The sequence below is a fragment of the Nipponia nippon genome, unplaced genomic scaffold (genome assembly GCF_047370975.1).
Source record: "Nipponia nippon isolate SJK-2023a ecotype South Korea unplaced genomic scaffold, ASM4737097v1 scaffold_7, whole genome shotgun sequence".
Classification (NCBI taxonomy): Eukaryota; Metazoa; Chordata; class Aves; order Pelecaniformes; family Threskiornithidae; genus Nipponia; species Nipponia nippon.
This window is the reverse complement of record NW_028262391.1, coordinates 27646606-27673345: the sequence shown is the minus strand read 5'-3', so window position 1 is coordinate 27673345 and position 26740 is coordinate 27646606. Positions and strand designations below refer to the sequence as shown.

At 38.8% G+C, this 26740-nt stretch overlaps 1 protein-coding gene across 12 annotated transcripts in view; it reads right to left on the bottom strand.

Moving 5' to 3' along the window:
• The window catches only part of STAG1 (STAG1 cohesin complex component), a 205442-nt gene that overhangs the window by 74615 nt on the left and 104087 nt on the right, over nt 1-26740 (bottom strand). For all 12 annotated transcript variants that reach the window (XM_087740483.1, XM_087740482.1, XM_087740488.1 and 9 more), the window contains 4 exons: nt 23570-23646; nt 17823-18027; nt 14867-15018; nt 6992-7065 (listed from right to left, as the gene is read on the bottom strand). In XM_087740483.1, the coding sequence (XP_087596609.1) occupies nt 6992-7065; nt 14867-15018; nt 17823-18027; nt 23570-23646 (508 nt within the window). The remainder of the gene's footprint in view (nt 1-6991; nt 7066-14866; nt 15019-17822; nt 18028-23569; nt 23647-26740) is intronic.

Here is a 26740-nt window from a genome sequence, read left to right as displayed (position 1 = left end):
TGTACAGAAGAAGGGAATATCTGGTGCTTTGCAAACACCGGCCTTGCTTATAATTGAGACTCTGGTTCTGTATTTTTATAAAAAAATCTTTTTGGAAAAGTAATAAACATCAATTCTAAAAGAGCACCAACAGAGCCCACAAATGAAATCTCATTTACGGGGGGAAAAAAATTAAAATTCCAAGCTTCAAGCAACAGAATAATTGCAAAATAAAAGAAACTGTATTTTTCCTCAAGTCTTTAATTTTACAATGTATAAATAAAATGCACTCTATCTTATGCTCAAGATACTTACTGCATAAGTTCATACACACAAAATAGTATAACATGATTACTCCATACTGTAACTGCCTATGTACTTGCAACCTTCAAATTGGTCCACCTCAATAGCTGTCATTCTACTGTATATGATCTTCCAGATACCAAGGTGAAAAACACAGTTCCTACCTGAACACGGCAAGCAATCACAGTATCATACATGACTAGATGTGACACTTCTACAGTCAAGTCTCTGGTTTTCTCATTCAGTTTCAAATTATAGGGACAAAACTGTACTGACTTAACAGCGTAAAACATGCATTTAAGGTTAATGGATGAACGTTAGGGGGAAATTTGTAGGAATGCCATTACACCACTATCACTTTCTCTCTTTGCCTACCTGAAACACACTGATTTTATCAACTTCCAAACAGAATCACTAAAACTGCTCTGTCAAATTCCCTGAAGACTCTATAACCTCAAAACCAAAGTAATTGTCAATCCACAATGTAGACAAGCCACATTACGAGCAGAGTAGGGCATTAAATAAGCTGTTCCTACCAGGGATTTCTCAAACAGGTTTTAGATACTGTAAGGATGAATGTTCTAAAATATTACATTCAAGGGTTTGCACAAGAGTTTGAACTTCATTCATTACGGGGAATGCAGCCACAATGAAGAGAGGGTTTAATTTAAACTATGAATATATTTATATATATGTCTAATTGTATATTACTTCACACTAAGCTAGATTAGCAATTCTCTTTTAAGAAATTATTTTTAAACTACTTTTAAAACAAAATATAGGTGGAAGGAATCAGAATGCAAGACTTAAAAGAACAATCTAAAAGACTGATAAGTATGAATCAAGAAAAAAAAGGGGAGCCACATATGCAGAAACACAAAGTAGCCATGAAGACGTTTCCACTAGGGGACGACAGCCTCAGTCCTCCCATCCAAGTAGGTTATTTCACCACCTTATAAATTTAGTAACTGTGAAGCATTTTGGAAGGATTTAATGGCAATCCCAAAAAGAACCCAAGTGTCAACAGCTATTTAATCATGCAGCACAGCCAGCCAAAAATCACGAAAATTTATCTTTTCTGTAAGAATGCATTCAAGCTTCCCTAGGCAGACAGTGAAAAACTGATTCGATTCAAAAGCTTCTCAGGGATCCCTAGGCACTACGGACAAACACTCACTCCAAGCTGCTATTTATAATTACAAAAAAAAAAAAAAAAAGAAAAAAGAAAGAATAAAGCTATTCAACTAATTACAAGATTCAGTAGAATAAAAATTTAACATCTTCAGTGTAATTGAAAATGGGCAAGGATCATGCATAAGGCATGTGACACTAGCAAACAGACATAAGTTGCTGGAGAGGCAGGAGAATTTGTGAGACACCAATTTTCCACTCCACCACTATCTTCCAGGTAACTGTATTACCAGTAAGAATCATTCATCTTCTTGCAGGAATCGCTAAAACAGGTTCCATACCCGTACAATGCTGTATCAAACATGATACAGCCAAAAAGTCTTTATACCTTTGCTATGCATGTGATCAAGTGCTTGTTATTAAACTATAATTATTTTCTTATAATTTTTACACACTTAAATATATTTTAGCATCTTGTCATAGTCACTATGAATTGTTTAGTTTTTTAAAAATACACACTATTTGTATATGACACAAGAACATATAAATACTAATCATACCACCATTGGAAGTACTTTTGGAATAATTCATGCATTATTCATTATCGTAATTATAAATTAGTGACTTAAGTTTGTATTACTTGCCAAATGCATCTAGAAAGGAAGAGAATCTAGTCTAGCACAGAAACCAAAACTAATGCTGGATGTAGAAATATTAGACATAAAATATATTTAACCTTCTTTTCAGCACAAACTGCCAAATAATGTCTATATGGCAAATGGGAAGCACTTAGCAAACTATTCGCAGCAAAATTCACAACCTATATTGTTACTCTTAGTAAAGAAGCCTGCCATAATGCAGCTTCGTAAAGAGATTTGATAAAAGGGGATCAGGTAAGAAATTCACTGGTTCCTTTTAAAATTTTGGGTGACAAGGCAGGTCCATAAAACTTAGGACAAACTATAGCAAACAGTGTCAGGAAACAGGTTTTACTAGTTGATTGTTTCTCAAAAGTGCCACTTTAGCATATATTTCGTGCTAAATTACACTCTAGTATTTTGATTAAGGCCAAAAGTATTTAGGACCCTGAAACATAGAGTCTATAATGGATAATTGGGATATGTTAGGTGGAGGCTGGTATGTTCCAGTTGCAGCTCCTGGGTTCTCTCACCCTGATCACAAAGTCATTTGGGTTAATCAAGACCAAAACTGAAAGCAATTTAAGCTAACCGGGCTGATCTGCACTGAAATGGATGCTTAAATCCTTAAAGCATTACCAGTGTTGAGGGAAAACACCCAAGGCAAGAGATGGAGATGACTAGCAGAGCAGTAACTGCTTCAAGACTTCTTGGAAGCTCTGAAAGGATGCCTGACTATGCTCTTATTGTATGTCTGCTTGCCTAATACAACCATTGCAGTTGTTGCTTCTCAACAAATAGTCTTGGTAATTTCTATGTTTTTTCAACATACATAAAAACATAATGCATTTTCTTGCCACCTAAGATGTGTGTTTCACCTCCTTAAGATAACACACTTAGGGTGAGGGAAAAGGATTTTTCTATGGTTTTGTTTGGATTTTCATTTCCCTGTGCTGACTGGTCTTTGCTCCTCTCAGTCTCTTACTCAGTTCCTCACCAGACTTCCATCTAACATCCCCTCTCCCTTTTTTTCATGCAACACTTGTTTCCTAGAATGGAACTTGCAACTTGTCATCATCATCCTATGTATGTACTCAGTAGTAGAGAAAGGAGCGAGAAGCATCTTCTCTGTAAAGATGACATCTACATTTGGCATGTTTTACCTTAATTATCAGTACTGACAAAATAATACCTCAGGACAGGCTCACTGCATTGCATAAATTCACAAAGCCATCATGTCCATCAGTCTGGGGATCACCACTCAGGTCTGCCAGAAGTTTAAACTGTAATAGTTCTGTTTTGCTGGATATTAATGTATGGAGGAGAAGCTCTTTGAGCATTCAAAACAAAAAGACATTATGAAGTAGGACTCAAATAAGAATTTTCTGAATCTTACCCTCTGAAAGGGAAATGAGTCCAGACACACATTGCTAAGTCAAAAGCAGGTAAGTAGCAACAACAAAATTTTGACATGTCAGATCACTGTTGAGTTTGATGGGCATTTTGTAAATACTTGTTACATCTGAGAAGCTATGTGGCAATAATTTCAGAATCAAAGTAATCTCTGATATGCAGATACAACTGAAATGAAGAAACAGGCCTCCCCTCCCTTTTTTTTTTAATATACATGTATCCCGCAAGCAATTTTCAGCTTGTTTAACTTCAGACAAAGCTTTTAAGTTACTTTTAAGATCCCTGACCTACCAGTATACAGTATCTCATTACTACATACCAAAGGCATTAGACTCATACAGACACAAAACCGGTTATTTTGAGATTAGGACCTTTGAACATCACCATATCCACGCCCCTACACATGCCTTGTACAATCAATTTTTGAGTATTTCCAAAGACAGATATTCTACAGCCTCTGTGGACAACCCGTTCCAGAGTTTGATTACTCTCACAGCCCTGCAGTCCTTATTTACCACAGTCACCATCTCCACTGTTTTATACTCACCAACATGATCCCAGCAACTTGACTCTAACTGAAGTTGCTCTTACATCTCGCCTTTGATGTTAACTCTCAGTTTTAGAAATTATAAAAAAGTAATCAATTGACAACCAAATATGTCATAAAACAACACAAAAATCATCAGCAAAAGTGATTCAGGAAAGAGATAAGGAAATATTCAATGAGGTAGGTACATCTCCTGCATATTTATTAAGAATATCTCAATTTTTGACCAAATCTGCTGTTAACACTAGACTAACATTACACCTAGAAAACTGTTTAGCTATTTCTGCAAATTTTTTTTTTTAATGTGAGAAGTAAGCATTGAAATCTTCCAATAAATTGGAAGTCAATCTACAGAAAGAAGACGTGACCTCACTGCAACCCTAGCTTACTAGTAGGAAGACAGATACATTCTGAATGAAACAGTTTTGGAGGGCTTTTTGTTTAGATCAAGGACTTGCTATTTAAGTTACAAAGGTCACTAAGCATGAATCACTGTGGCAGAGTCTGAATCATATTATGGAAAGGGATTTCTTCTCTGGCAATAATTAAAATAATGTTCTTTTGAAATCATTACCACTTGTACATCAGCTAAGGACTGTAAAATGATGTCAAGTTTATAAATCATTCGAACTATTTGAGAGAAGGAATGCTTAAGAAACATTATGGAAGCAGATAATAGTTTGAAATCCTTTTGGTTTTTTCTGCCCTCCCGGACCTGGTTTTCTCTTCCATTAGCTGTTTTTAATACAGGTATTTTTTTCCCCTCTATGTTCTTGCATGGATGTGACTGCAGAAATTTTATGTTCTCTGCTGTCTACAGATTACTCATATTCGGGTATATGTTGTAACAGACTCTCTTAGGAGCTTCACAGAAGTTAAGGAAGCCAGAGAGATGATGACTCCTCACAAAAGTGGCTCTTGGGGCAGACTTGGAAGCAGTTACTTCTTCTGACCCTCTCTAAACAGTGGCAGAAGTGGTGCCACCCACATTGCTCAGAGCACACCACTACTTGACTGATTTCAGCAAATTCTTCGGTGGTGTAACAGTGTTAGCCTGGGCATCTTTTTTCAGGGCACGAATAAGCAGAGTGCATTTATTTGGCCTCTCCTTTGTTACAGCAATATCAGCAAAATCAGGCCTTTACTAACAGTGGCAGAAAGCATGAAAAGAAAGCAGAGTTACAAAAGGAGGATTTAAAAAGAAAGAAAAGAAAAGGAAACAGCATGCAGGCCATCAAAAGGTAGAATATTTTTCCAACCCCACACAAGAGCACGAGCCACTAGGAAAATATTTTAAAGCGACTTCTTGTTTGATACAATACACTAAATTCTGAAGGGGGGGGTGGCGGAAATGGAAAAACTCTTTGCATTTAATTTCTTTAACTTTATTACCTACACACCATAAAAGCTGCTTTCATAACAAAATAGTGAGTGCTACACTGAGCTAATATCCTAATTTACCGGTTGACTCTGTATACCCATCCTTCTGTTGCCATGTAGCTCAAGGCTTACTGAACAATCCCATTTCCTCTCAGACCCCCTCAGATCACCATCCCTCCTTTACAATTTCCTCAAGAGGGAAGAAACAAACGGATAGCAAATGAAGTTGTCTCACAGGTGTGTGGGACAGAATAAGGATACAAGGTCTGAAGAAAAAAGTGTGACATATGCATCCAGGAAAAGAGGTTCTTTTGTGAGCAATCACTATACTCAGATCCCCTGTTTTCTTAAGAGACCCCTTTTTGCTGCTACCTTTGATCTTCTTGGAGAGATGCTCCCAGTACTGCTATAAACTTGCTTTCAAGTATCATCCTTGGGTACTGCAGAGACTTGCTCCAACTCCACTGTGTTGTTCACATTCATGCATTTCTTAGCACAGGTCCCTCTTCTGGGTTTCCTGCACGGTTTTCTCCATAATTACAATAATCCCTCTGCCCACCTGAACTATGGGTTCCTCTTCACTTTCTAACCCTCTTCTCATACACCCTTTCTTGTTTTCTGCCATTTGTCTAAAAGATTTCATAAATGGTAAAGTTTTAAACCAGAACTTAAATCTGAAAGCTTAATTGCATAGTTTAGTATCCTTGAATTTTATCTTTTGACTTCGAGAATTAACATTTAAAGAGCTGGTTTCACCAAAATGCTGCAGATGATCTGAGGTACCTTGTGATGCAAACCAGCCCTAAATCTATTTTAAAAGACTATTGCTCTCTGATAAACCATACTCCAAAATAGCATGCACCAGTCCAAATCTACTGGTTTGTGCAATTCTAAAGTAAATAGAAGTGCATGCATATGCACATTCACACATGCACATGCATATATATAACCTGCTGTGGTTTTGTATTCACAAGACATAGCATATTAACTATTTAAAAAAAACTTTGTGATGTGCTAATACCACAATAACTTTTTAATGTTCTTGGTACAAATGTCCAAAACGATTAACAAACAAAAAATACACGTTAACTGGAATAAAGGCTTTTGATTGCCCTTATGTAATTTAAGGAGGAAAAAGCCTAAAATAAAGTTGAAGTTGTGGCTAAAGCATATATGGCAGAAACATCAGAAATTTGCTGTTCACACTTAAGACACACAAAAGGAAATGCAGAGTAGAGGTACCCAACAACCAAAACTACCCTCTTATGCAGTGATCGTTTGATTATTCTTAAGATATGCCATGTTTGTGCTTCCACCTGGGACAACTTTTCTTTTTAAAAGAGAAAGATTCAAATTCCATATCTCCCACAACTCCTTAAAATTGTTTTACTGAATTAAAATAAAGTTCTGTGGACGGCTCTACTGTGCAATTAATAGGGGTAACACATAGATTTTTCTTCCATAACTTCAATATTTTTGATACTGATTTTGTGGCATCTAGAATATTACATCACAAGAAAAATCAACACAGAAATTGCCCTTGACATTATTTATGATTATACTTCATTAGCAGAGCCTACTGTTGCATGCATTTTCTTACCGGTATCTATGAACAAATATACCCTTAAAAATAGAGTTCATCATATTTTCGATTTCATCTTGGTTTTCTTGTAGCTGTAAAAAACAAAACAAAAATTAATAAAATATCACTGCTTATTATAATTTGATATTCTACAGTTCCTTCTTGGGAAACATTAGAAGACCAGGGAAGAGCACTTAATTAAAGGTATTAGTAGATTCACCATTTTCTACTTTTCCAGCACATGCCTATATTGTGTGCACATACATACATATATATACATATATATATGCAATACCTTAATGGAAGAAAGTTAACATTCTCTACAAACATCAATTAATTTAGTTTCAAATTAGTCCTTTGAAGTGGTCATCACCATTTTTTTGCTACTGAAATTTAGACAAGTACAGACTATATCCTGATATGCCGGCCGGACCCATCCCATAGGGAAGTCTGCTGCCTCCCTGGGGAAACGATAAGAGACATTACTAGGAAGCTTCCTAGGCTAGTAAAATCATCCGATTATTATCCACTATTGGTTGTTCAGGTTGGCAGTGATGAGGTAGCTGATAGAGGCACAAAGACGATCAAAAGGGACTTTAGAGAACTGGGGCGATTACTTGAAGGATCAGGAGCACAGGCAGTGTTTTCCTCCATCCTGTCCGTAGCCGGGAGGCATACGGAAAGGAACAGGAAGACCCATCTCATCAACACGTGGCTCAGAGGCTGGTGCCAGCGGTGGAATTTTGGGTTTTTCAATCATGGGGCAGTTTACATGGCACCAGGCCTGCTGGAGACAGGTGGGGTTCACCTGTCGCAAAAGGGGAAAAGGATTCTGGCTCAGGAGTTAGCAGGCCTCATTGAGAGAGCTTTCAACTAGATTTGAAGGGGGAAGGGGATAAAACCAGGCCTGCTAGGGATGAGCCTAGAGGTGGCATGCCTGTGTTGGAGAAGAGATCAATAGCCCAGCTGAAGTGCATTTACACCAATGCACGCAGCATGGGCAATAAACAGGAGGAGCTGGAAGGCATTGCGTGGCAGGAAAACTATGATGTGATCGCCATTGCGGAAACATGGTGGGATGACTCACACAACTGGAGTGCTGCAATGGATGGCTACAAGCTCTTTAGAAGCAATAGTCAAGGAAGGAGAGGTGGTGGGGTAGCCTTGTACATTAGAGAGTGTTTTGATTGTCTAGAGCTCAGCGAAGGTAATGATAAGGTTGAGTGCATATGGGTAAAGATCAGAGGGAAAGCCAATAAGGCAGATATCCTGGTGGGAGTCTGTTATAGACCACCCAACCAGGATGAGGAAACAGACGAACTATTCTACAAGCCGTTGGCTGAAGTCTCACGATCTCTAGCCCTTGTTCTCGTGGGAGACTTCAACTTTCCAGGTATCTGCTGGAAATACAACACAGCAGAGAGAAAGCAGTCTCGGAGGTTCCTGGAGTGTGTGGGAGATAACTTCCTGACGCAGCTGGTGAGGGAGCCGACCAGGGGAGGTGCCCCGCTGGACCTGCTGTTTACGAACAGAGAAGGCCTGGTGGGCGATGTGGTGGTCGGAGGCTGTCTTGGGCGCAGTGACCATGACACGAGTTTTCAATTCTCGGAGAAGTAAGGAGGAGGGGTCAGCAAAACCGCTACCCTGAACTTTAGAAGGGCAGACTTTGGATTGTTTAGGAGCCTGGTTAACAGAGTCCCTTGGGAGGCAGTCCTGAAGGGCAAAGGAGTCCAGGAAGGCTGGATGTTATTCAAGAAGGAAGTCTCAAAGGCGATGGAGCAGGCCGTCCCCATGTGCTGTAAGACGAGCAGGTGGGGGAGAAGACCAGCCTGGCTGAACAGAGAGCTTTGGCTGGAACTCAGGAAAAAAAAGAGAGCTTACCACCTTTGGAAGAAGGGGCAGGTGACTCAGGAGGACTGCAAGGATGTTGTGAGGTTATGCAGGGAGAAGATCAGAAAGGCGAAGGCCCAGCTGGAACTTCAACTGGTCACCACTGTTTAAGATAACAAAGAATGTTTTTACAAATATATCAGCGACAAAAGGAGGGCCAGGGAGAATCTCCCTCCTTTGTTTGATGTGGAGGGAAACGTTGCCACGAAGGATGAGGAGAAGGCTGAGGTACTTAATGCCTTCTTTGCCTCAGTCTTTAATAGTCAGACTGGTCATCCTCGGGGTTTTCAGGCCCCTGAGCTGGGAGATGGAGATAGGATGCAGAATGAAGCCCCAGTTGTCGAAGAGGTGGCAGTCACCAACCTGCTCCTCCACCTGAATGCTCACAAGTCCATGGGGCCAGATGGGATCCACCCGAGGATACTGAGGGAGCTGGCAAAGGAGCTGGCCAAACCACTCTCCATCATCATTTATCAGCAGTACTGGTCAACCGGGGAGGTCCCAGATGACTGGAAGTTAGCAAATGTGACGCCCTTCTACAAGAAGGGTCAGAAGGCGGATCCGGGGAACTACAGGCCTGTCAGCCTGACCTCGGTGCCAGGAAAGGTCATGGAGCAGATCATCTTGAGTGCCATTACGCAGCACGTGCAGGACAACTGGGGGATCAGGCTCAGCCAGCATGGGTTTATGAAAGGAAGGTCACCTTCTATGACAAGGTGACCTGCTTAGTGGATGAAGGGAAGGCTGTGGATGTTGTCTACTTGGACTTTAGTAACGCCTTTGACACTGTCTCCCACAGCATTCTCCTGGAGAAGCTGGCTGCTCACGGCTTGGATAAGTGCACTCTGCACTGGGTTAAAAACTGGCTGGACGGCCGAGCCCAGAGAGTGGTGGTGAATGGAGTCAAATCCAGTTGGTGGCCAGTCACAAGTGGTGTTCCTCAGGGCTCAGTATTGGGGCCGGTCCTGTTCAACATCTTCACTGATGATCTGGAGGAGGGGATTGAGTACACCCTCGGGAATTTTGCAGATGACACCAAGTTGGGTGGAAGTGTTGATCTGCTGGAGGGTAGGAAGGCCCTACAGAGGGACCTGGACAGGCTGGATCGATGGGCTGGGGCCAACTGTATGAGATTCAATAAGGCTAAGTGCTGGGTTCTGCACTTGGGTCACAACAACCCCATGCAATGCTACAGGCTGGGGGAGGAGTGGCTGGAGAGCTGCCTGGCAGAAAAGGACCTGGGGGTGTTGGCTGACAGCCACCTGAACATGAGCCAGCACTGTGCCCAGGTGGCCAAGAGGGCCAATGACATCCTGGCTTGTATCAGCAATAGTGTGGCCAGCAGGACCAGGGAGGTGATAGTGCCCCTGTACTCAGCACTGGTGAGGCCACACCTCAAGCGCTGTGTTCAGTTTTGGGCCCCTCACTACAAGAAGGACATGGAGGTGCTGGAGCGTGTCCAGAGAAGGGCAACAAAGTTGGTGAAGGGTCTGGAGCACAAGTCTCATGAGGAGCGGCTGAGGGAGCTGGGGTTGTTTAGTCTGGAGAAGAGGAGGCTGAGGGGAGACCTTATTGCTCTCTACAACTACCTGAAAGGAGGTTGTAGCGAGGTGGGGGTCAGTCTCTTCTCCCTAGTAACAAGCGACAGGACGAGAGGAAACGGCCTCAAGCTGCACCAGGGGAGGTTTAGATTGAATATTAAGAAAAATTTCTTCACTGAAAGGGTAGTCAGGCACTGGAACAGGCTGCCCACGGAAGTGGTTGAGTCCCCATTCCTGGAGGTATTTAAAAGACGGGTAGACATGGTACTTGAGGACATGGTTTAGTGGTGGTCTTGTCAGTGATAGGTTAATGGTTGGACTCGATGATCTTAAGGGTCTTTTTCAACCTTAACGATTCTATGATTCTATGATTCTCTATGTTCCATAATGTCAGTAGTCCTGTAATATTAGTTAAATGGATAGAACTGTGAGTGAATGACAGCTGCAGAAATGAAGCTGGTTACAGGTCAGGAATCCCCTCGGAAAAATTCAATGTCCTATTTAAGGAAAGTACTCAAAGATGTTCTCAATCTCAAGTATGAATATCAGTTGCTTTAACTTCAGCACCCATGATAACTGAGTTCCTGAACCAGGAAGCTTTCCAGAATCAGAGCACGGGTGCTTAACATTGGAGCACACCTGACATCCAGGCCTTAGACTGCAAAAAAACAAACCAAACCAAACCCAAATGAAAACCCAACCCAAATGATAAAGATGTTATGAATGTGTTTTTATAAATAAGAGCATTTTTTTAGGATTTTTTTTAGGATTTCCTGTGTAATATCAGCACATTTTTTAAGTAGTATGGAAAGCTTACTATGTGTCAGTGAATATGTTGATACATCCTAAAGGAACATCTTGGGATCAATTAAAGTATTCCCATAGTGTCAGCTTTTGTACTAAACTAAATAAGTATGACTTAATTACACCAAAATGCAGCTTTGTTAAATAAGATGACGCCAATTCTATACAATCAGCTTTTGGAGAAGAACTGGTACTACACTCAAAGGCATCATTCTTCCATCAAGGTATTTCTTAATGTCAAAATGTCAAAGCAGAATACCACAACATGTATGAATGTGAATTTTTCCACATTTTCAGTATGAAAACCACAGCAGAACCTTGCTAGTACAGACTGCATATATGCATAAAATAATAAAACCTGTATAATTATGGACATACATATTTAACAGATAAAAAATCTTAAAGCCAGAGGCAGAATTATGATCAGCTGTTCTGACTTCTTGCATAGCATGAGCTCATAAACACTTTCACCTAGGGGTTTATATTTTTCAAGCCATGTTTATAAATATTTCTACAGCATCTTCCAGATAAGATCTAAAGTAGCTTGCAAAATTCAGTAAATGAAGTCTCCCAGTTTCCTAAACTGTTAGGAGGTGCTGTCTCCATTTTGCATATGGGGAAACCAAGGCATTGAGGTTTTTTGACTAAATTGTCAAACATCTGCCAAAGAAATTAATTTCATAGTAAAAGGGATTATGTACAAAGGGAAAAGTTGGGTGCACACCAGCTCTGTGTATACCAAAGGGCTGGTACACAAAACAAGCATATTTAGACAGGGCTCCTGGGAGAAGCCCTACTTTCAGCATCAGCTCAACCCAATATGCACAGACTAAATGCTTGTTCAAGAATACATAACCCAAAATAGAGTGTGAATTTCTAAGCACTCCTCAGCTGGTTGACTTCACAGGCTACAGGCAGGCAAATACGCACAGAAACATGGGGCTAGAGACAACCTAGCACAGACTGTGGAGTAAAATGAGGATGGGAATGAACCAAGAAGCCTCTGGAGGCTTTTTGAAAAACTACTGAAGCCCTGAAAGGGAAAGGGGAAGCTCCCAGAGAACTCTGGGTATGAATCATTAATATAAAAACACACCACAGAACAGAGGTAGGAGAGACTGAACTTTATGAGCCATGAGAAGGTTAAGATACTGAAGAAAAGCGTACTTTGACATTCCTTTGAGTGCAAAATGGAGCAGCACCATACTAATCTAAGCAGTATAGATGAGGGGACAGCATGGATGGCTTCCTCCCTCTTTTTCTGCACGGAATTTACAGCTTGCTATAAACATGGTAAGTTATCAGCTATATAACTGAAACAGGGATCCAGGTGCTGGGGCAGAGCTGGTGTAGAAGAAGAATCAGAGATTCAGTAGGTCCATGTGAGATTCCTTTTACTTTTGTGTGCTAACATTTAAAAGATATAATTCTCAAATGTATTTTACATTCAGTAATGAATTAACAATTCTTTGAAAAATATGAATTTTCTCCAAAACTGCAATTGCTTTTTACACTTTCAGCTTTTCTAGATCATGTACTTGAATTTGAGTGTTTAACTTCAGGCATCTTGAGAGAGCATTTCTGTCTCGGGATTCCTGCTCTGACCAATGCAAAAGTGATATAACATTCCCCCCCTTAAACCTAAGTAAAAATAAGGGAAACATTCTCTTGTTGACTCTGCGAGGATTTTGAGAAGCTCAAAAAGACATGTATGACAAGCACAAAATTTGAGTTACTACTGGCAGCAACTAAAACACAACTTCTTCTCTTTTGTGGCAGATTGTTACATAGATCATCCAGTTTAGTTGAAAATCTCGTTGATGAGTATAGACCTTCACGCGCTGCTCTCACATTAGGCATGTAGAAGATGACATGAGAATGAAACACTTCAGAGAGTGTGTTCCACCTCTTCTACTTCAGATTGATTTGCCACACTTAGCTTGTGAACTGTCCCCATATAACTTCATGAAGATAAACACATGCCCGTGTATGTGCTTATGAGGGTTTATTATGATGGCACTACATCAAAAGAATCAACTAAGAAAGTGCCAGCACAGAATACTATTTATTGTAAATTCAGCACATCTAAACACAGGAAATATACAGCATTATGTTAGGAATTCTTACACAGAGCCATTATGCTATCTAATCCTGATAAATGCCTTCTATACAGGGCCCTCTACCATGCTTAACACCATGTATCTGAGGACATACTCAATCACCACCACTCCTCTCTGGCTTACTCCTATGCAAAACCTTGATTAGCTACAGTGAGTAGTGATATGAGAGACTGAACATACATATCAAAAATTAAGGTTTGCCAAATGCTCATTCTTCTTTCAGGGTTTCACAGCCCTATGCTGCTAGCCTGGCATCATTGCTTCGAAGTCTCCACAGAGCAATTATATACTGCATCTCCAAAAGACGCTGCAAAGAACAGCTGAAGGAATGAGTATAGAGGATGTCCATAGACACAGAGATATGAAACCAAGTTAATCAATGTAATTAGTGACTTTGTCCTTCTCTGGAAATTGAAAGCAACAATCAACAAATCTGGAATAGAAGCTGTGCTCCAGCTATTTTGACAAAGCTTTTTAAAATGCTTTAAGGCTGACGTTGAATTTCATATTTAATTTAAAATGTTTCCCTTGGAGTTTGAGCAGGAGAGATTGTTCTTGCTTTGTACCTTAATGCATGATTTTTAAGAATTATAAAAGCCAAATAAAATGGTGTTACAGATTGTAGGGGTAAAATAAAAATAAAAATACATAATTGTAATTATCCCCAGACAAAGACTATAAAGTCAAGCAATTTTGAGTCAAAGTTATACCTAAAAGAATCCAAGGTAAAGCACCCAGACATTTTTAATTTGCCATGGAGTAAAACAGTGGTGGAGGAAATATATTAAAGAATAATATATTAAAAATAAGAAATTTAAATCTAAGTCATATATACTTCAATTGTTTAATCAATCTTATGAGTTTTACATGGCATCTTTACAGATTATGGCTGTTTGAGTGTATATGTATTAATTTTCTACTTGTCGTCTTTAAATTTCTTTTAAGTACAACTCTAAAACTGAATTTCCTGGGATATAATACTTTATTCAGGGATGATTACAGCAACCTTCTAATGATTTTGCTCACCTAATGCCAGACTGGTACTTACTAAACGCGACTTTAATGTCTCCCTAGCTTCTTCTCCCTGAGACCAGGTGCTATAGCCCCCACTCCAGTGTTTCTTGAAAGTAGCTACAAAAAGAAGTACTAATGAGACACTATATAATAATTGCAGTGATCAAAGGGAGAAATGGGCAGTGCAGTGAGGGACTACATGTGATCCTCTGTTCAAAATCTTTTTGCATAACCAAAACAGTTGCTACTTACAACTTCAGACTAATTTTCTTCCTGCCTGGTCATATACACAAGCCTGCGAATAGAAATTATCCTGTGCGTGCAGAGCAGCACACAAACTGAACTGAACGTGTTAATACAAGATTTAAAAATGTAGCCCAAGTAATATGCTTGAGATCACACAAACATGACTGGAGAACTAATCTCTTGTTTCTCACTAAGGTACTCAAGTCACAAACCACCCTGGGCTTTCTGTTGGACGGAATGCACATGAACCAGGAAAAAAAATTCATCTTTTCACTTGCCTCTTTTCTTTTCTGAAGCAGCAGCTCCAATCTTTCATTAGCTCTTTTGCCAATCATTTTGTTTCTCTCAGCTTCGTACTGCCTCTGTGTATTATCCTGATGAATGCTCAGGTTTAAGGCAACATTCACAAGAGCAGTCATAAGCTTCATAGCTGCAAAGGCAGAAGACAGAATATGACTCTTTACCTGTAGTCAGAGTTAAAAAATACTGCCTCAGCAGATCCATACTCACTCAGAAAATAACCAACTTGACCCTGACGCAAAGCCATCTGGAAAGGCACTTCCCACCCAAGCAATACTCAGGTCACTTGACTCATCTTAAGATCAGAAAAGAGACTGTATATACCGCATTGAGCTCCAGGCAATATTCTTTACCATCTTCTCCAGAAAATTATGCAAGTTCTGAGTGCATAAGGTCAGTGAGCAAGCATGCGAATCAGCAGGATCAGTGTACACCATGAAGCCAGTTACTGTGGAGTTACATACATTCTTCTACTAAGAATCATTAAGTATCACTATAGATGCCTCCATGCTAAGGGTAACTCTTAACCAATAGCTATTAAGGATTAATAGCTCAGTTTACAAGGGACCACAGCACTGTTTCTCTGAAAGTAAGTCTGACATTGCTCTAAAGTCAAGTGTATAGGTGTATGAAAATACAATCAGAACTTCATGTATCCCTTTATATGCATTTTCACACATGCTGGATATAATACTGTTCATGTATATTTTTCTGTCTTCATTTATGTTTACAAAAACATTAATAAGGGTCTTTCCCATGTTCTGTGTGGTTACATGGCATATCACTATCACATCCTCTCTGGCTAAATATGAAGCATTGTCTTCAAGGCAGAAAAGCAACTATGCAAATGGAGAAGTGAAGCTACTCTTATGTTAACTCTGTCTTATCTTGCTGTTGCTCAAAGCTGGTAACTCTAGAAGCACCCGCATGTACTTTCTGCCTTAGTTTCTTGCTATAATGAATCATTTCTCATTCAAATTAGCTAGCACAGAGGAAAACTGAAAACAAAGAGCACAAAAACACTCCTTCATGAATAAATGAAATTCTACAAGTAGATTTTCATAATCTTTATCAAGACTGAGCTCCATGGCATCATGCTGACCTCTGTTCTGCGGGATAGCAACATAATTAAATGTGCAAAAACTAGCTTCAAGGAAATTTGCAGAATCAAAACAAAGCTCTGTGTGTTAAAATAAATAAATAAATGGCATGTATTATCATTGGAAAATTATCTTCAGCAGCCCCCTTTCCTAATGTAAGCGCTAGATACATGTACATCTAATGCAAGAAGCCAGCAGCGGCTTAAATAACTGAAGCTAGTTGTGATGAACATTGGCCTTCACATTTGCTTATCCTTGCTTGAAGTTTCTAGCTACATAATCCATTCCAAATGATAGCAACTATTTCTTCCACATAGCACAGGTCTTGGGTATCGCCTCCAATGGATGATGCTGTTTCCTATCTTTTCAGTCAAACCTCTTAAACATCTGTCCTACACAAAGATGAAACAATCAAAATAAGAGACCAGACTGCATACATGATTATCCTCACTCCATTATCTATCTCCTATAAAACAATCAACGACAATCTAAGCAAATAGCAAATCAAAATCACCTGGAATTGAAGATAGTCAATATCAGCTGGAGAGGAATACAGTTTCCATCTCAGTTTAAATAATAGGCACAGATTTCCAGCAGATTATCTGCAGCTCAAATAGTGTTCACCTTTGAATACTGAATTTGTAGAGGCAAACTCTAAACCTGGAAACTTACGCCTCCATAATTCATGTTTTTACCATTCCATTACTGAGTAAGGTGAAGAATGCACGGGGATAGGTTTCCAAAAGAGTTCAGCCACTGTGAGTTGAAGGTTTTGGTTTTTAATTTTAAAATCAAACTCCAATCAAATCTGGAGTTGGTTTTTCACTATCATTGGAAATCTGCCTCTTACTTACATTCACAGGAAGAGACGAAATTTTAAACAAATTCTGATTGAATTTGTTGGACGCTGGGTATTACACTTGGAAACCTGAACAAAATTGTAAGCAGCTGATTGCAGAAAGACTAAATCACGAACAAATATTGGCAGTAGAAATATTCAGATTATGACAAATGTCTCCTATAAACGCTTCAAATATTTGGCATGATCTATGAACAGCCTAGGGAGAAGAATCTTCCAATAAGATGTATTTCACCACATGAGATGAGCAGAAAGATATCACCTGACGTAACTAGCTTTAGACACCTACATCCAAGCTAGCCACCCTAGTATTGCCTTGTAATTGGAGAAAAATAGTTACTTCTAGAGAGCAATTCATCCATCTTACCTGAGACATGTTATATAGGTCTGATGAAATATACTCTAGAAAAGCTTATTTCTATCTAATGATATACCCAGTGCTTTCCTTAGATGTAGGCAGCGGTGTTGAAAAGTGCAGCATGGCTGGAGGCAGAAGACAGTGAGACCTACAACTATGGCCCAGTGCTCCCAAACCTAACACTTCTCAAGAGTGAAGGTATAGATTTTATTTTTCAGCGGACTGAAGTTCTTTGATAATACAATTTTCTTGGCACTTATTTAGAAGAAATTTGTACTCTAAAATACAACATTATGAAGATATTCTATACAACAAATGAAAAACTAGTAACAAAATACAAAATATAAGCATGCCACTTTTGATTCACAGGATTCACTGGAGGCCCCTGGGTATGACATGAAACTCTGAGATTAAGTGCCTCAGCATATTCCTTTCTGAACGGAACAGTGTATTTTAAGTATAGTTATACCATATATGGTACGTGGATTTGATCAAGCTTTCCAGAGCTCTCAGTGCTGGTCAAATTCCACCTCAATCAAAATTAGGAGTAATTCTCAAACTGGCTAAATAGTAGCAACTCCTTTGAAAAAAACTCTTCTCTGCACTACCTTACTTACCAGCTAATGTACTGGTGTGCCTGAAAGCCCGGACCTGGGAATCTGACAAACCAGTCAGAAGAGAGATCACTGTGTCCATCATGTATTCATCATAAATGATGCTATACTGACACTGTCGAATGAGCACTCCAATGAACTCGCAGAAGTTGGATCGAAACTTCTTCCACTGCGGCCCAGGCATGGTAAGTGGATAATCACCACTATCCTGAAGAACAAGAAAATGAAAATATTAAGTATTAAATTCTCCCCATTTAATTTATTTTAATGTTGTTGTAGGCATCACGGTCTAAGTTTCTAAGCTAATTCAATAAACAAAGAAGACTGTTGGCATAAACCCACTTTTTCAAAGACTTCATTGTAACTGTTCTAGGCTTGCAATATTAGCTCTGTATAGTCCAAAATATGCATCAAGACTCAATTCTTTTCCTTGTGTCCTGGGTTAGGAAGTGGGGGGAAAAGGATGAGAAAGGAATATTTCAAAGTATTTAAGGTCAAAACCTAAAGAAAGGCTTGCATGATTTAAGTTTTGTGTCATTCTCCATCCCCACTTCAACTCCATGTTAATATTCCAATTTAATTTAATATTCTAATCAATTGACTGCCCCTCCCCACAAACTTTGCTTTACTGAAGTTTACAATTGAGATCTTACCAGAAAGTAAATACTGCCCTTTTTTGATCTTATAAACGTACCCTTTTTCTAGCAGTAAAACCTGCCTTCTGATAGAAATAATGGAAATTTTACTACAGATTCATATACCCCAGACAGTTTCACACATCCCATCTTCCAAAGATTATTGCAAGATTGGAGTGAATACTCAGTTCGTTTAACTCCTCTCTCCAAGTCTGCTCTTACTGTTCTCACTTCAAGCAATACTGCATTTCAGTGAGACTGCCTCCCCATAATTAGAAAATGCTTTTTTCCCCTTCAGTGAAGAAGACTAAATAGACTAATCTCCCTGGTCACCCGATTTGTAAGCCAATTCCAGATTATCCAAAACATCAAGGCAATAATGCTCCAACCTGAATCTCTCCCCCAAGATAAGAAGTCAGCAGTATCAAAGTTAAATCCATTTGTACATATTTATTCTGTGGTTTTGCGAAGAACAAGCACTTATATTCTCTCGGGACTTGTCTTATCACCCAGACTGAACCATGTAAAGCCAGCAACGTTAGCATAGAGGAGCTGTAATCAAATAACCTTTTACCTAAACTTCACAAACAATATTTCCCTGCAGCAAAAAACCCTGTCTATCAAATTTAACCAAATCACACATTTCGATCGTACTAAAATAATGATTACAATTGCAACGACAAGTGCTCAAATGTCAGAAAAAGACAAAATTATAAGGCAGTCTTAATGACCTTACTGTCTCATTCATTGCAACGCTGAATGACGTTATCGTAACGAGCAATATTTTTACTTCTAACTTTGAATGTCCAATTTGAGAGAAACAGGAGCTTTGGTTTAAAAAAACAGCTCACAGGTACGTAAAGCTCCTGGTATAAAGATATCTCCTAGCATGTGCAACTGTTGCTGTGAGTCCTCAGAACTGTACATTAGACCAAAGCATTATGTAGTAGAAAAACAGATAAACACAGTCTAAATTACGTAGCAGTATCATAGCTGTGTCATGTGTTTCGAAGTGTTCTTTGTCTGTTTATGCCTAATGCTCTTGCTGCTGAATTTCAGCAAGGTACAGTGTCTTGCCATGTAAATACAAGCCCTGCATTAGTCTTAGATTTATTTATATTTAGGACTAAAATTAAAATGCTAAAGCTTTCTCCTCAATGTTTTTCTGACAGTAACTCCACATGAACACCTCAGACTCCATTTCTTTTCCCTGCTTACACCTTGTTTTCACAAATAATCTCCAGACCAAGTCCATGCCTGCACAGCACCTGTGAGAACTCTGCATGTGAACTTACGTACATAATATATGCTTTCTAGAGATATGTATATATAGTGCTGTGTGTAACTACTCACATTTGTATGATGTATTTTTAACCTACATTTACATATTAGACAGTCATGTGAAGACTGCACCAAGAACATCTCATCTGTCTGAAATGGGAAGAATAAATTTAAAATAAAGCCACTTTATTGGATCTTTTACTCTCGAATACCAATAAAAATGTGATATATCAATGACACTGACATGTGATACTTGATGGTCCTATGGTTAGAAAACTCAAAGCAAAACAAGTTTTTGTTCACCTGCTAACTCTAGCACAAGAATTACGAGGGAATTCATCTACAAAATGCCTGTAATCATATGCCAAGCACTGAAATAGCACAGCAGATGGATGTCGGTGGAATTCCCCGTCTCAAACTGAACTTGTGGCAGCAACGAACAAAGTTATTTCCATCGTTTAAGTCCTGCACAAGTGTTCCTCCACTCATGATGAGGAAAATCAATGCCTCAATCCCTGCCAGAAATGCAGAAATTAGGACCAGCAGCCAGCTGATTACTGCAGCATTGACAGAACAAGGAAAAAGTGAAGAAAGCAGCAAATCTGAGCATCTTCAATGGAGACCAAGATATTTTCTGGGCAGCATATTGTGCTAATGAATAGATAACACAAGATTTTCCCCTAGCTAGTACTACACGTGTATTGTTTTTTTTCCTATTAGGTCTAGACTTGTAGAAATTATTTATCATGTCACAAATATGACAACAGGTATTTTATACCACTTACACACGTCCCACTGAGCACTAGCCCATTTCAACCCTAATCTGATACAGCAGACCTGGCATCTTAGGTACGTTTTGATATGGGGAGGAAAATAGGCTGACAAGGGGATAGTCTCCATCTGAAAATGGCAATCAAGATGACATTGAAAGTGGGTTAGGCTGATAGACTGTCTTAATTATTTTGACAAGAGCGTCACAAACTTTCTCATTCTCCTTCACTCCCAACACAGTCTGACCATTACCTTCTCATAGACTGACATGGGATTTAGGGGCATGAGAGGACAGCAGGGCAAGGGAAATGTTCTGGTGGCAACAGCCCTAGGCAACTGCTTTTCCCAGGATGACACGGGGGGATGGACATTGGGATTTGGGAGTCCTGGGGTACTGGAAGAGGTATTACAGGTGAAATGCCAACAGCAATATTTAGAATGAATAACTGAGGGCTGTTCCCAGCTATGCAGAAAATGGTGGTGCTTTACTGAGAAAATGGATGACCACTCAGCCCAGCGACCACTGTTGGTCTCCTTCTAGCTCCATTTCATTGCTTACTATAGACATACAAAAAATAAAGAAATCCAGTGGCAGGATGAGCTCAAGGAATTAGTCTAGTTGGTCTGCACGGAGTCAGGGAGCACAGCCAACGGCACTGCTGAAAGAAAGCAAGAAGTAGATCTGCTTGGGTTCTCTTCTCCTTTCTCCAGCAAGAAAAGAAAGGATGGGAAGGATCATGCAGATCTGCCGAATTTAGCTTGTGTTGCCTTTAGTCAAAGGACTGTCACTGGCGAATGGTGTCTGCTACCAACAGCTCTCCCAGAAACAAATGATTGTTGTTCTGAGTCTGTAATTGGTGGACACTAAGCAGAGGGTGAAAAAGTGTACCAGTGCTATGCCAATCGCAATTGCAATGTTACGATCTGCTGAAGACCAAGAAAGATTTTGTTTGTTTCGTTATGTTTTACCCTGAAGAGTAATGTAAGCTGCTTTTTTTCTAAAAGCTTATATTTTGGCAGGTCTTTGTTGTGACTATGACATCCTGCTAGACACAGACCGATCTGAAATAGTATGATTAGCAGTATGAACATAGGTCATATAACATATAATATGAAATAGGTCATATAAAAATTATAAACTTACTATGCTGTGATCATCTGATATATGAACATTGGTAGAAAACTGCACTAAATTCTAAAATGTTTTCCACTGCTAACAGGGTATGAGTTTATTCCAGATTTCAAAATATTCACTGGGTTGTGGTCTAAGACTAACAATTTCATGCTTTTATATTAAGACCCACAAATTCTTTCACAAACCCATTCAAGTGTTAAGGCAGAAGCTAGAACGGAAACTTTCTGTTAGAACTGTAAAAGTTCTGAAAAGTTTTAGGTAATGCAGAAAGAAAGCGTGTGTACTAGTAACTGTAGTTCTTTGAGATATATTGCTTATATGTACATTCATACTGTGCATAAGAGAGGTTTTTTTTCTCCTTTGAGAAAAAAGTTTGACAGTTTTTGAAAAGGTTTTTTTGAGAAATACTTTCTTCCACCAACTGTGAGACAATCCTCCCTTGGGCAAAATCAATGATCTTTAGCTTTTGGACAGTGCCTTGGCCATTCTATTTTGTACAATGGGGCTAGACCCAAGACAATATCCAATTCTGTTTTCAAATTACACTAGTAAAAATTGACTGCATTTTATTAACCTTGGCTAATTTAGCCAGAATGTAGCATGAATTGATACAATCCTTTCTTTTGTCATTGTACACTTTAATTTTATTCACTGTACCCTAACCCACCTGTACACAAAGGCCATGACTGAATACCTGAATACAGCAAAACGAGCATCCACATGGCCGCAGTTAAGTACATAGTTAAACATGTTCAAGGCCATGAACAAGAAGGAAATCCTGCAGAAGAAAATCCTAAAAAGAACAGTGCTCACATTTATAGTTTTCCTGCTTAACTTTTTGAATCACAGCCTTGGCATTCCATTTAGAATTGGTCAGAAAAAGACACTGCTGTCCTATAGAAAATTCATGTTTTAGCACTTGTTTTCATCACTGAACAAAATGAACACTCAAGAATATTTAAGGTTTTTATACATGAAAAATCAAAGAAAATACAGTTCAAAAATCTCAAAGCTAAAAAGCATTCACCATTAGTAACATTTTTATTTTTATTTTGACAGAAGATACACAATCTGAATTGTAATGCACTTGTTTCAAACAAAATGCTTAGATCTTTTGAAAGAGTATTTCTTTCTGTATCACTGTTCCAAAATGGTTATTTTCACATCAAGTTACTATTTGGTTTAAATTGCCATTTCATATGAACAAAGCATCAATTTGCACACAGAAAACAGAGCAGAATGCTGCAAATGCCAAGCCTGCAGTCCTGTCTCAGGAATCTGGAGTTCTTTGTTGTATGATGGCAGTTCCAAGAGGTGAACTTCAGAATCCAGAATACCACCACCAGTTTCAGTGGGATGAGAAAACTTTCTACAGTTCTTCTTACTGCCTCCTCTTATTAAGCTAATACCCAGGATAGGGACAGACAAGGATATCCCTAAAGCCATACAAAGATATATGAGGGTCTACACGGATCCAGAGCAGGGCTAGCATGGACCCAGGCTAGTTCTTGCAGAGTCAGACCTGGCTAGGCTCTCTTACAGCACCAGATATGAGCTTGCTCCATGCTTTTGTGTGACAGTACACTTATGCCCTTAAACTGGCTAATTCACAAACTTTTCAGTACCAGTATTTCAGTATCCAGGGCCTACTCAATCCATGACCCTGACTTCTCAAGATGAGTGACTATAACTACCTTTTCAAATTATTTTATCACTTTTTAGTTTTCCATTATTATTCTTTCCTAAAGTTCAGGCTGGCTTGTTATTCCTCATCCAATAGTTTAAATCGTTGCTTTGCTTGTCAATGCAATTTCTCATACTGAGACATTGCTTATCCGCTGGTTTCTTGCCCACTGCATTTTTATTTTAAAACAAAAGTATATTATGTAATATATTTCATAATGTTTAAAGCACTTTGTGTACTATACCTCATCAAATTCTTCTGTCATTTTCCTTATGATTTCTGCATTCTGCATGTTCCTGAACATTTCAATTCTTACAGTACCTGTAATGTAATGATGGAACAAAAGAAATTAACACAACTCATTTTTTGTTACATCATAATATCAACGTTTTTCTGTTGCTAAACTTACAGCTCTATAATACATATGAAAAAGTATATAAAGCAATAACAACAGGAACACATTGAACAAGACTGTCTCTTGAAGCAGTGGGTAAAAAAAAAATCATCTGTCCTTTAAAGTGCTATCAGACTAGGAGTTCGTAAAATTTTCCATCTTTTTACTCTTTACAACTGAGCAAGTGTGATACAGAAGTGATAGCAATGTAGCACTCATGCCATGTCTGCAGTTGCCAAGTGTTTTTAAATTTGTGTGCAAAATAAAATGAAGACCATCTTTCAGTTCCACAGCCACTACTAGTAATTCTCCACTTTTTATGTTGGGTCACCTGGATTACAGATATACCATGATCTCTATGCGGAGACAGAGGAGTGGTTTTCAAACTGCTTAGCTCAGGACCAGCACAGCTTACTGACTTAGGCACAGCACTGTGGGAATGAAGCTACAGCACCTGCAGACCAGAGCTAGCACAATTGCATCATATAGTGCTACCCGTCAGCAAGGCTTTGCAAAACCAAAGGCTCCAAAGGGCTCAGTCAAGATGTGAGCCAGCTCGGGACCAAAAGCAGCAATTGCATCTATGTTGTTCCTTCATTTGGATTATGCCATTCCCCCTTGTTACCCAAACAGCGAAGCTGATAGGATTAACTTTTTATTGTAAATTGAACAAAGCTACCAAAATTGAAAATATAACAACACAATAGCAATAAATGAAAATTCTTGTTACTTGATCCTAAATTCAATCGGTATAAACAAATAAAATATTTTTACACATTACTGCCTTTGCAACTAGACATTGTCTAAATATCCAGCCATATAGCATAAGTCAACACAGAGAACATTTTTTTCTTGCTACTGCACGATTCTCTTTTTGCCACTTCACAATCTTCTTTTGTTAATGGAGGAAATGCAGAAAAATTAAGCGAAACGCAGAGCTATAAAATCCATCCCAAAGTCATTAACATTACAAAGAGTAAGTCTCTCTGCTTTTGCAAAAAGTTCAATTGGATTAATGATCCACTGCACGGCTCCAAAAATTCAAACCATAATAGAAGCTTAACGGCTAATAGTATTAGTCCCTGTACAAAGGATAAATAAAGATAATTTAAGTATACTAAATATTATGAGAATCTTTTAATTCCGATATTTCATTCCTTGAAACACAAACATTAGAAACATAGGCATTTCAAAATATGCAAGCACAGTTACAGCACACCAATGATCTATATCTTAGTAGGGGTACCATTTTACAACACAACTTAAATATTGAATTCTTGAATTGGTTTTGCTTCTTCATGAAATAATATTTACTTGTTATCTATTTCAAACTGGGTAACACTGTCAACCTCAGTTCGAACAATGGTGATTTAAGTTTGTGCATGGTAATTTCCATATTATTAATAAACAATTAGTAATGCAATATATTAATGTAAAACAAGAAACCCAAGAAAATACTACAATATGACAGTTGAAAACCTGTTTTATCAGCTTTGATATCACCTGCAGCTATATTTTAATGTTTCTCTCAATATTGAAAGTTTTGTTTTGAATAAGTGAAATAGTTTCACAGTATGTCTCAGTGTATGGAACAGTGGACGGCTATTCTTAGAAATCCACCTCAACTGCATTAATACCTCCTTCTCACTGCATGCTGTCATCTGTTGCTCCTCTCATGGCAATATAACCCTCATTGAATAAGTAACCCATTGATGTTTGTTATTTTATTTTGTATAGCCCTGATTCTAATTTTATTCTTATCTATTTATGACTTCTGCTAATAACCTTAAATACCTTCCACATAATATATAACCATATTACTTTGTCAGAAAAAGCAAAAATACCACAACTAAAATTCCTTGTTAATGCACTTCACTTAATTCAAATCTCCCTTCAACTTTGTATAATTCTGTTGTGGTTCTCTATATCTTTTTCTCCCTGAGGATACAGAATGCAATTATACTGTGGTCACTATTACTTAGTGGCTCAGATATTGTTACTTCTTAAATGACCTCCTGCGTGTTACTTCACAGTCAAGTCAAGTGTAATTTCTCCTTGAACAATTTCTCTCAAGGAATCTGTTTCAGGAGGTGACTGCTTAAAGCACTGCTGCTTTAATTCAGCAACTTTGCACATGTGGTAACTGCTCAAAGAAAGCTGATGGTGCATACTGGATGCCTTCACCCTCCATGTTACTATCAGACAACAAATTGTACACACTGTGTCACAGATGCATGGAACCTACCCACTAAATTGGCCAAAGGGAGGGTTTGCAAACACAAGACTACAGACCACAGGTGGTTTCCCTTGAATCATGGAAAGGCTTTTTACTTTCCACGACTAGAACTGAGACAGCATCATCTATCTCCTGGGCGCTTTAGGATTTCTACTGATCACTGTGCAGAGCTGTTACAGATAAGGCTGGTGCAGATTCTACACACATCTTCCAAACAAGCAATGGTCCAGCTCTTTGGGGGCAAGGGGCACGGGCATGCACAGGATGAAACAAACTCTTGACATCTCCTAGGGATGCCAGGGTGGACAAGAGCTCAACACTGCCGAAGAAGTGTAAGCAAGCATTAAGAAGAGTGAAGATGAACAGCACTTATCAACTCACTGTCATGTCTCATTCTTTCCTCCACTTTTTATGACAAAGTTTACTGGAAGTCATGTCAATCAAAATGAGCATTTCTGCTTCTCTGGCAGTAGGTAATAGCTTTGGCCTGACTGCTTTTCCCACCACCACCTTTCCCCCACCTGACTTGTCTATTTTTCTGGGAAACTGATGTAACACACTGTAAATAGGCTATGAAAACTCTGCTCACAACACATTTCATGGTGTCATTGCAATATTTCAATACTACAATGGCCAACACTGTTCAAATTTGTAGTTTTTATAATTAGCGAAAAGCTAAACTCTCCCATTTTAAAGTGAATCCTTAAAATATAACAGATTTTCTATAAAATACAATGGAAGGTGCGGAGCGCATTCCTACAGTCTCTGCCTTACTCATGTTGCTA